Source organism: Chenopodium quinoa, unplaced genomic scaffold (genome assembly GCF_001683475.1).
Source record: "Chenopodium quinoa cultivar QQ74 unplaced genomic scaffold, ASM168347v1, whole genome shotgun sequence".
NCBI lineage: Eukaryota > Viridiplantae > Streptophyta > Magnoliopsida > Caryophyllales > Amaranthaceae > Chenopodium > Chenopodium quinoa.
Window position 1 is genome coordinate 14,286 of NW_018743878.1, and position 12,177 is coordinate 26,462.

Genomic DNA, 12,177 nt, shown 5'->3' on the forward strand with positions numbered 1-12,177 from the left:
TACAAATATTTGTGTTCACACTACAAATACCAAATATACCCTTATTTTTCAACACTTAAATGTTTAGTTTATATATATCATCATATGGGTAATTTTGTATTTTTACCTTTCTCTCTCATTCATTAAACCCACCAAAACTCAATTAACACTCCCCTTAAAGTTTTTCCTAGGATTCCGAAAATATGTCCTTTGTTGCAGATATTCACGGGCGGAGGGAGTATTATTATTATTTTAAATATTTTTGTTTTTTTTAATTTTTTAAATTTTTGTTTAATTTTTTTTTAAAAACGGACCAATCATAAGGTGACACGTGGCAAGTGGTGGGGTCAACTAACGGTCAACTAACGGACACTGACGGGTCAACTAACGAAAATGAGATTTTGTGATATTGTCCCTAAACCTCAGTGACATTTGGTGAATTTTGGAAAACACGATGGCATTTGGTGAATATTTTAGTATTCAGTGGCATTTGGTGAAATAGCCATTTTTTATTTAATGATTGGAAATATTGGGATGAAGAGTTAAGACCCAAGATTCTAGGGTTGTTGCTAAATATAAAAAGGAGGGTGGATATTGAGAGAGGATAAATGGACTATGTATCTAGCCACTATTCGAGTATTATTCAAGGCTGATTCGTTATCATTTTCTGATTCTAGGTTCGTATTTTTCTAACCATTTCTAAAAGGAAAATGTTATATATAACTTAAGTGCGATGTACATTGTACAAGAAGCTAAAAGAGAAATGTGTTAATGAAATATATTCCTTTTTTTTCATTAATTACACTGATTTGCACATGATTTTTTCATGCAATTCTAAACTAACACTCCCTAGGTTTACTAATTGAGCAAGTGGCCTCCTACGGCCCAAAGTTCCAAGCAAAGCCCTAGGTTTACTAAAACCTAGTGTTGGGCACGTTTTCTAACACCCTATAAAAGGGAGATGTTTCCCTCTTGGGAACATCTATTCGGAAAATTCCATACACATTAACTCTACATCAGAGTAAGTTAGACACCTGACACCCCAAACCGAGCAATTACACATTGCAGATTCTTTCTTGGAATTCGAGAGAGACCCTTTACTTTCCGCACTTTACCCTCAAACACGTTCTAACTTGATCGTCGGATGCGGAGCTAATTTAGCACCGGTTCAAACCCCCCATTTAGCACCAGTTTTGAACCGGTCCTGATTTGGGGGGTGCTAAAACCCCATACATTTCGCACCGGTTCAAAACCGGTGCGAAATTAGACTTTAGCACCGGTTCTAGGAGAGAACCGGTGCCAAAAACCGGACTTTTAGCACCGGTTTTGACTTAGAACCGGTGCCAAAAGTCCCAAAAATTATTTTAAAAAAAACTTTTAGCACCGGGTTTTTACCAAAACCGGTGCCAAAAATACCCTAAAAATTTTAAATTTTTTTTTTTTTTTTTTTTTCACTTAAATTATACCAAATACTTATATATAATCATAATATACATAAATCACATATATTTTCTTCAATAACTTGTAATATTACACTTTAAAAAACTGAAGAAAAAAAAATACAAAGTACACATGTGATTACACTCATTCCCTCCTTATTCCCTTCAGGTACTCCAAGAAATCCATCTGCCAGGCAGTAGCACCCAGTCAACAACAGCCAACCAGCCTGCAGTAACCAGGCAACAACAGCCATCCCAACACATACAAACACACACATGTAAGAAGTAGCACATTAACCAACAGCAGCTAGCATCATAGTTATTACTAGACAACATTGTCACTTTATATATTCAAATAAGCAATCAACTGTAATAAATATATATTGAAGGTTAAAAAGGCCAAAAGAAAACCCAAAAAAAATAATAAAAAAAAAAGTTGGCAGAAAGCATATGGAAGGCAGCAGCCAAACAAGCTTCAATTCCACCCAAGAAGAGGAAAACAGCAGCAACGAGCCCCTAAGCCAAAGCAAACCAGCAAAAGGAAGCCAAGCAACAACAAAAGATGATGGCTAGAAGATTCCTGGTAGAGACACAACAAAAGTCCTCTAACTAATTCATCACCAGGTAGTACTGCATCAATACTAAGACCATCATACCAACAGTAGGGTCCTACCTTCTTACATGGATTGCGTCTCATAATATATAACCACTCCCATTATATAGTTCTATTTTCTTTAACAGCATATTTATCTATGTTAAAGTGTCCTACACGTTTATTAGAAAGCATTACACCAGAGATAGACACTGCAAAAGTCCATTAAATATTTTGAAAGGTCTGTTGTTAAAATCAAAAGATCCCAAGCAATGCTGATTCTGGGAATATGGTGTCTTTTAAAATTTCATTAAGTGCAGCAAGCGATAAAACACACAACCAGCAGGTCAGAATCTTAAGATAGTAAGAGCTGGGCTAAAACTATAAACTTGATACTTACACTGACAAACTCTTATGAGTAAACACACCAATTGTATTGCGCCCATTTGAACAATCCAAATCAACCTGTTAAATAGATATAAAAAATTAATTCGTAAATAGCCACTTACCTAACCTGGGGAAAAGCAGTATAGATTACCAAAATTACAAGGGGATTGTAACAAATTAATCAAAGCACTACTTCAATTGTACTATCTTTACTCTGGGAGAATCGTTAGAACTTAGAACTTTAGAAGTGATACTAGGAATAATTTGTATAACACTCATCGACACACACTCCCCTACAATACCATCAACTGCACGAACTACAGGGTAAAATAACTCAACCAACTGTTGAACCTTTGTCCTGTCCCTTAAAAAATCCTGCATAATCCAGTCATATGAGCTCTTGGTTGTATAAAATGGTGTCTGGTTAACCAACTGCAGCAACCTACATACACAACATCAAGACCTCAAGAACAAAAATGATCACCTTAGCCTTTCAGGTTCACCCTTGCCTTCCTCTCTTGCCGCACGAAAAAGTTCTTGAGCCATCCCCAACAACAGCAAACGTCGGAGCCTAGAGGGATTCTTTTTTCATTTGGATTTGTCATGTAGAGCTTAAGGGGTAGGCCATTAGAGACTTCGTGGTTTTCTTGGGCTACGTAGAGTGGGCATGATTCTGTAGCTCCGCCACAACGGAACCAGGCAGAACAACCAGCAGTAAGCAGGAACACGCAGCTGGCAGTTCAGCAGCCTGGCAAAACAAAGATAGCATCCAACAGCAGCAGCTAAAGATCTAAGAGGATGAGATACTGTTTAAAATACCTTCCCACATTGGAAATTGTCTTACTTCTAACTTACTTCTTCTTAAACTAATAGAACCCAGAAAATTAGAAGCTAATAAAAATAATATTGAAAATTCTAAACTAACAAAACCTTAGAAAATGCCAATATATTTCAGAACTAATAACCTATAATAATATTGAAAATTCTAAACTAACAAAACCCTAGAAGATGGACATACTCTTCACATTGCTCAAGGTATCATGTAAAACTAAATTACAAACTAACCAACAAAAACCTGGCCTATTTTACCTTCTTATTTTAAACTACAAATTGACCATTGCACCGAATTCAACTGGTACGAAAATGCATAGGTAAAGAGACTAACATAACATCAATAGCATACAAGTTTTATCATCAATAATTCTACAGAGCTAGCAAACATGTAAAAATGACAAAAAAAAAAAATTATTAACAAAAGCTCAGCATAAACATCAACTAAACAGATACTTACACAAGAGGATAAAATCATTAATAGCTAATAATTTCAGTAAAGAAAACTGAACTAGATAAGAAAAACAAAATGTTAAACATATACTCTTAACAAGTTAAGCAAATACTCATTAGAATCAGTACCTTGATGTCATACTCAACACTGAGTTATTCAGTCCTAGTGAGAGTAGTCTTCTTCTCCACCTCGACTTGCAACTCGGCCCCTCTAAGGGAAACAGCCTGCTCAGCCTCAATTTCTGCCAACTGAGCTGACTATGACCAACCGGCCTTCAAAGCAGCAAACTCGACATTTTCTTTTCAACATCAGCCTCTTTCTTGTTCAAGACTATTATTAAAAATTACAACCCCATTTTCTCAATTACATATAACAACAATCCCTTCTAGAAAAATGTACTATTACAAAATGGTTTTTCTTAATTTTTGATTCAAATGACAGTAAGCAATCATTAATAATCCATAAGATAAACATGATGCAATCATCGCAATTAAAAGCACGGTAAACTATTCACATGCAAACCAAATCAAAATTCAACAGAAGCCCATTTGATTCAATCAAAATTCGAAAAAGCACATATTTTTAGGGTTATTTGATTCAATTATCAAATTATGCTCGAAAAATAACATATTTTAAGGGATATTTGATTCAATTACAAATTAGGGTCGAAAATTCAAAGGTAAATTTGATTCAAAAATCAAAAAAAGTTGAGATTTCGAACCCTAAACTTATCGCATTGACAATTAAAATGAATCAGATTCAAACAACAAGTTACCTCAGAAGCTGCCTCTTCAATGGGGGATACACGGATTAGAAGGCGCCGCCTGCTTGAAACTAAACCTTAACCACCGAAACTCACTCCACCAAGAAATACTCAACACTCACCCGAAAACACCCACCCAGAAAATTCGAAAACACTCACTCCAAAAACGATTGATCTAGAAAGAGAAAGCGAGAGTATATATTTAGAGGGGGAGGTGGCCGCCGCCGGTGGAGAAGGAGATCGAAGGAGAGAGAAAAGGAAAGGGAAAGAGAAAGAAAGAAAGACAGAAAGAGTATAATTTCAGAAGCAGACCGGGTTTTTTTTAAGCAATAGCATCGCACCGGTTCGGTTAGAACCAGTGGGAAAAACTCACTTTTCGCACCGGTTTGGTTGAAACCGGTGCGAAAACTCTATTTTCCAATCCCATCCATTTCTTTTCCCACCGGTTTCCAAGAACCGGTGCGGAATTCAATTTTCTACTAGTTCCCACCCACCGAAGTCTCCTTTTGTTCTGCAGGTACAGGCGTCCTGAGGTCAGTCTTGGAATTGTAACTCTCCCGAAGGACATAAAAAAACCCCGAAATATTTGGCGCCATCTGTGGCGAGAGTACTTCAAAGATGACTTCACAAGAACCTGTACCACCTCCTAATGAGAAGAGGCCTACGGCCGACGTCCAGGTCTTCTCAGACCAAGATACAAATGACGACTATGAAGTCGCCATCCATACAACCCCTGACAGGTCCCTTAGGACACGCCGCATCCGCCCTACTAAAAGGAGGGAACGAAACACTGACCAGGTAGGCCCCAGTGAAACAGTCGGCCAGCCGGCAGGTCAGCCTAAAATGGCCGAAGGATCCACCCCCATCACTAGAAATGAGCTCATGACCCTCATGACAACTTTCAAAGGGGAGATAAAGGATCTTATTCATAAACGGACGGCTGTCCCTACCTAGGAACAGTCGGCCAAGAAACCCTCCTATTCTGGGAGGAAAAAGTCGGTCAAAGACCGAGAGGCCACTCCTTACCCTAAACCAAGAGAGGGACGTAAGCCTTTGATAAACCTGGCTGGACTGCAGTTCCCCGAGCCAGGGCAGAGGAAGGTCATTTGGCATATACAGCCGAATGGTTCAAGAAAACATATTCCGATGCTTGGATGATAATCCAGCAAAAGAAGAATATGCAACTGTCAGAGTCGGCCTCCACGTCGAACTTCAATGACATTTTCAGAATGCCTCGCTGAGGTATTCTCAGTCAAATCAAGAAGACTAGACAGGCGCCCAGTCCGCCCATTCTAGTCCTCAAATGTTCCAGGCGGCCCCGTATGTGCCTCAACAACCATACATGCCGTATGGACCATATTACATGCAGCCTACCCTCTTCGAGGGGCAGACAGCACCCAACATCCAACCTTTGGATTGGCAGCTCCGACTGCTCAAATTTGGGAAACAACCTTCAGCTTTCTCCAAGGAAATAACTGAGGCCGCACAGCCGGCCAAGGTGAAGAATGTGTTGGTAGGCACTTATGATGGTACCTCCAACCCAGAAGACCACCTGATGACATACACCAACCTTATGTATCTACAAGGGTTAGATGATGCTACTTGGTGTAGATGCTTCCCGGCCACATTGAAGGGCGTCGCTCAGCAATGGTTCGGCAACCTGCCAGCCGGATGCATCAATAACTTTAAGACGCTGGCATACTTTTTCGTGTAAAACTTCTCAATGAACATCCCTGCAAAGAAGACAAGTCTTGACTTGTGTGCCATACAGCAGGGAGAGAAAGAAGGGCTGCGCTCATATATCAGGCGCTTCAATCTGATGAAAATTCAGATTCAAGGGCTGTCTGATGAGGTAGCTTACACAGAATTTTTCAAAGGTCTGAAGGGCGGGTCGGCTGTCAAGTTCGACCTTGTTAGAAAGAGGGTGGCTACCCTCCAAGAGGCACTGATGGAAGCGGACGCCTATATACAGGCGACCGAGCTCTGCAACATCAGTAAGTAGTCGGACACAAAGAGGTCCGACAGGAAAGAGAGTCTGCCATTAAGGCCGGCTAAGAAAGAAGAAAAGAAAAGAAAACAAGTCTGGGTGGCTGAATCCTCTGAACAGCCGTCCTAGAAGAAAAAGAAAGAAGTAAAGACGTACTCCCCAAAGTACGAATTTAATAAAGAGTGTTACTCCATCCTCATGGAGATAAAGGATCGGGTCTCTATTGACAAGCCGGTTCCTATGAAGGGTTCCGCCAAGAATCGGAACAAAAACAAATACTGCCATTACCATGAGGATATTGGCCACGACACCAACGAATGCTATAGCCTCAAGCGGTTGTTGGACCGTATGGCTGATAAGGGAGTCCTCAAGTCTTACATCTTGAGGTCCAAGGTTACCTTGCAGACTAACCCTAGACAGTCGTCCAAGAGGAAGCCCCACTCTGCTAATAGCGTGGATACGGATGAAACACCGATCTATACAATAGAAGGTGGCTTCGCTGGAGGCGACCCCACCATCCAGGGCAATAAAGACTATGTTAGGCGCCTCGATGTTAACTCAGTCGACGAGTGATAGGTGATTAGGGGATTTTGCTCCCACCAATCGGAATGCGCCACGTGGACCAATCAGGTGCTGCCAAGTGTCCCCCAGTTGGAACATCCAGGGCTTTCCACGTGGCACGCGCTTATTCGTCCACCTTGGACCTGTTATGTCACGACATGTGGCATACTCTATGCCTAATGGAGAAACCGGCCACCCAGGCCCAACTTCCGAGGGAAGCCCAATCGGCCCTAGGTTAACCTAAACCTAGGATGGGCACGTTTTCCAAGGTTATAAATACCTCCCTTAATCCTCATTAAGGGGGAACACAGAAACATTACGGGAAAAACACATTAATTACACACAGTAATAACCGGCTGATCTCGCTAACAAAGCAGATTACCTACGTTAATCACTCTCACCTAGAGAGACCTAATCACTTTAATTTCCGCATTAATTACTCCTTAATCAGGTACTAACTTGACCGTTGGAGGCGGAGCTCACAGGAGTCTCCGTTATTTTGCAGGTACAGGCGTCCGGTTCCAGTCTCGGAATTGTAACTCTCCCGCAGGACATCAGAAAACCCCGAAACAATAGGCGTGTCGCGTACCTAACAAAATATAACCTAACTGACCACTACTATGTAGCAGGGCAAGCAAGGGTCGAATCCCAAGAGACTAAGGTTCAAATATAATTAAATAGACTAAAATTCCTACTAAGCAAGAATCAATAATGATCGATTAACTAAGGAACTAATGTATGGAAAATTCGAAAATAAACTAAAGAATATGAAGAAATTAAGTAATTAAAACATCCAAGATCTAGTATCACCACAATTACGCTTTATGCAATTATATTTCTACCCCTAACATACAATTCTAATTGAACGGGGAAAAGTAAACCCTAATAAATACCAAAGACCTCTCTCGAGTATCAATGGCTTCCCTAACATACAATCAAGCCTATTCTCATGGTATCATGCATATTAGAGACATTGAACACATTACTCTAACTTCCCAATTATTAAACCCAACTACTCTTGTGTTGAATATCAAACCCTAAATTGATCTACTCAAAACCGTTTAAACCCAACTCTCGTTGTGATAGAAACAATGGAATAATCGCAATACTAAATTACGTCTAACCTAGTATTGGCATAATCACAATCAATTTAGCATAGCAATTGCAAGAGTTATTAGAGAATTTAAAGATTTAATTCATGCATCAATCATAATTGGGCTACCCTAGATATTGGAATAGGAAATCTACTCTTACATATTGAAGGAAATAATAACAAAAATAATTGAAGAAAACATAATTAAGAAACAAGAAAATAAAATAAAATACCGAATCTTGAATTGAATTGAAGGAGGAAAGTGTAAATCTTGAATCTTGAATTACAAAAGTAAAGAAAATAAAATAGAGAGAACTAGTTTTTAATAACGTAAAATAAAAGGCTAGAATAAAACTTAATGAAATAATAAAACACCACTTAGTGTAAATATAAGCCTAGAAATATAAGAAAATCGGCAAAAGGCTTGACGCATAAGAATCCCAGGAGGCACGGACGTGCCTACCTGCGTGCATAAACTTGGGTAGCTTCTGACTTCCAGGCACGGACGTGTCTAGGTGAGGCACGAACGTGCCTCCCCTGCCGCGCGTATCACTCATTTTAAATCAGTCATAATTTCATATTCGGAGCTTCGTTTGAGGCATGTAATATATTGTTGGAAAGGTTTTCAAGTCTACTTTCCAATGCAATTTGAATCAATCCATTATCATTTGTATATCAAAAGTTATGAGCATAATAGTGAACAGGTGTCATATTTTTCAAGTATTTCATCTACGTTTTGCTTCATTTTCACTTAATTAGCTCCGTTAATCCTGAAATACATCAAAAACAACGAAACTACCCATAAAAGCATCGAATCATCGAAACTAAACCAAATTACACCAAAAATAGACTAAAACACTCGACTAAGCTAATAAAACCAACCAAAAATAAGCTAACAAATATGCACAAAACACGACTTATCAAACTCCCCCAAGCTAGAGCATTTAACCATGAATCACAAGGGAGGAGAAAGACAATTTCTCAAACCATCATAATGTGCCATCAATTTGAAATCACGAGGAAAACAAAAATTAGAGTTAATATGCATAAAACCACCATAAACCTCTTAAATTTGGAATCGACAAACATCTTACCACACATCTCCCCATACCAACTCACACAAACATGAATAGCTCTCACTTTAGTAGTGAAAAATAAAAAACAAATAACGCTCATGTGTTTACAGGGTGAAATACGATATCACTCAACGTAAGCATAGAATGCATGTCAACTTCACATGAATTGTCCTCTTTAGGCTTGGAATGTGACTTTCTCCCCTTCTAATGATTGATGCAATTACGAAAATCATGAAATCCATAAGGGGTAAGCTCGGTAAATAAGGGTTGGACGACGTAATTTGGGAATGTGGTGCTCAAAATATAACAAATCCTAATCCCACTACACATTCAAATGTCGGGTTCAAGCCAACCTTATTTCCTCCAACTTCATATAATATAAACATAGCCCTTTTATTTCTTTCTTTTTTTTTTCATACTCTTTTTTTTCTTTTTTCTTTTTTTTTTCACAAAAGAAAGGGACTCATAGCAAATTAGGAATTAGGAAGACCTTTAAAGGCTTTTAAAACTCTTTTTCTTTCTTTCTTTCTTTCTTTCTTTTCCTTTCTTCCTTCCTTACTTCTAATAAATCAACCTTCTTTCTCTTTCTCTTTTTCTTTTTTTTTCATTTTTTTTTCATATATCACTCATAGGGCTTTAACAAGTGTAATGATCCTTCAAAATAAACCTAGGAAAATAGCTCTATGGCTTTAAACGTAGGGTATCAAGAAGGGGTTAAAACACGGCTCAAATTGGCTCAACCTATGGGTGAATGAAAAATAAAAAAAATTATGTAGGCCTAGAATGTGGAGGCTCTATTCTCTACAAGGAAATTTCAATCATTTTTTCGCAACATGCATCATTCAAGTCTCAAACAGTCAAGGAGCAAGACCAAGAATTCGATTATGTGAAGGACAACTAATCACACATGAAAAAAAAACACGACTGAGATAGAGTGAAATCAGTCAAATATGGCTCAAAACTCTCACCGGGTACACAAGCTATTCACATAAGTAGAGCGGGGAGACCATCCTGGCCACAAACCAACTCAATTCCAAGCAAATCGGTGAATGGGTTTTCGAAAACTATTTTCGCAAAGCACACATATATGATTGTTATCATAGAAGTATAGGCATGTAAAGGCATATCAATCAACACTAAAAAGAAATAAACTACCCAAATACTAAAAGAAAACTAAAATATACAAGGTGAAAAGTGAATCGTCCCCCAAGCTAAACCATACATTGTCCTCAATATATGCATATAACAGTGTAAATGGATAAGGAGAGAGGGAAATAAATCTACTGATCAGGAGGGGTAGGGGGAAAACCATACCTCGGGTCGGTGCTAGGACCGCCCTGAAAATGCTGACGCATCATGCCCCTTCCATGGAGTCCTCCTTCGTAGAATCTGTTCTTTTCACCTGCATAAAGAGAGAGAACTAAAAAAAAAGAACACTAATAAATAAATCTAAAATCAAAATAAAAATAAGAAAAAAATAACCAAGTAAAAGATCGAGAATGGGTTGCCTCCCATTTAGCACTTGTTTATAAGGTCTTTAGCTTGACCGTAGTGATAGCTCAGCCTGGGTCACCACACGAAGAAGGAACTCCGCGATGTTGCCCATGAAAATATCTGCTTCCAAGTGACTCCTTCATTTTATAATTGACTTGCCTTGTATCCGAACTCACCTTCATATGGCCAAACACATCATCGGGTGGAATTTTGTCCTTGCTTCTCACGAACATTCTATCAAATACATACTTATCAACCAAGGGGTTAGTAGCATCGATTCTTAAGCAAGTACCACCATCAAATATAGAATTATGTTCATCAGAGAGATTGAACATGACTTGTTTATCCTGGGCCCTAATGGTGACTTGTCCTTTAGGAACATCTATTAAAGCTTGACTTGTGGCAAGGAATGGACGACCAAATATAATCAGGATCTTATGGTCTTCTTTCATGTCCATAACAACAAAATCAATAGGAAAAACAAGTTCACCAACCTTAACTAATACATCTTCAACCACACCCTTAGGGAGTCTAGAGGTCCTATCAGCCAATTGAAGAGAAATAGGGGAAGGTTTAAGTCCTTTCAAGCCTAAACTCTCATATAATGAATAGGGCATTAAGTTAACACTAGCACCTAAATCTCACAAAACCCTGTCGAAATTTTTTTTCGTTTATCGTGCAGGGAATAGTGAAACTACCAGGATCATGCAACTTAGGTGATAGGTTATCATATAAGAGAGTAGGGCCTTTCTTATTTACTACTTCCTTATCCTCATGTTGATCTTTAATATTCTTCACAAAATTTGCAAATTGAGGCATTTGAATTAAAAGATCAGAAAAGGGAGTAGAGGCGTGTACCTTCTTAAGAGCTTCGCAGTATTTCACAAAATGTATATCGAGTACGGATTTTGACAACCTTTGCGGGAAAGGCATTGGTTCCTCATAAGCCGGTGGAGCAACATATTTGGGGCCTTGGACATCTTTTCCCCTTTCATCTTTCCTAGACTCCACACTGCACACCTTCTCACCTATTTGCCTCGGAGATGGTTCATCTCTTCTCAAGAAAACTGCATTGCATTGTTCTTTCTGGACCTTTGCTTGATCATGAAGAGTTGATAGGCGACTCACCTGTTGTGAAAGCTGACTTATTTGGGTTTCCATGAGCTTACTCTGGGCTTGCAACTGTTGGATGGAGCTACCTTGTTGTTGGATGGCACTATTAGTTGTGGTAATGAAGCTCTCCATCATCAACTCAAGGCTAGATTTTTGGGGAAGTAGTTGCGTTGGTTGTTGGTTCATAGGTGTTCTTTGTTGGAAACCGGGTGGTGAGTTGTAGTTGTTGGATAGGGATGGTTGTGATGGTGGATTATGTTGTCCTTAGGTGTTCTTATAAGAGAAGTTGGGATGTTGTTTCCAACCTTCTTTGTAAGAATTAGAGTAAGGATCAAAAGGTTGTTTGGGGTTCGAAGAGTAGAAAGCATTGGCTTGTTCAATAGACATCTCACTTATATTCTGCGGGCA

The 12,177-nt window shown here is 39.0% G+C and overlaps 1 protein-coding gene and 1 long non-coding RNA gene across 3 annotated transcripts; both read right to left on the reverse strand.

Annotated features, from left to right (window-relative positions):
* Positions 1–1,497: 1,497 nt before the first annotated feature.
* LOC110686546 lies at positions 1,498–4,819 on the reverse strand. Of its 2 annotated transcripts, XR_002504240.1 has the most exons (4): positions 4,458–4,819; positions 3,811–4,012; positions 2,411–2,475; positions 1,498–1,645 (listed from the first exon to the last, which is right to left on the reverse strand). It is a non-coding gene; the product is annotated as an uncharacterized LOC110686546 (long non-coding RNA). The 2 variants fall into 2 exon arrangements; XR_002504239.1 differs by having other exon boundaries at positions 2,411–4,012.
* Positions 4,820–10,721: 5,902 nt separating this feature from the next.
* LOC110686547 lies at positions 10,722–11,901 on the reverse strand. Its single transcript, XM_021863163.1, has 2 exons — positions 11,355–11,901; positions 10,722–11,245 (listed from the first exon to the last, which is right to left on the reverse strand). The coding sequence occupies exons 1-2, from the start codon at positions 11,899–11,901 to the stop codon at positions 10,722–10,724; spliced, it is 1,071 nt and encodes a 356-aa protein (XP_021718855.1).
* Positions 11,902–12,177: the final 276 nt, after the last annotated feature.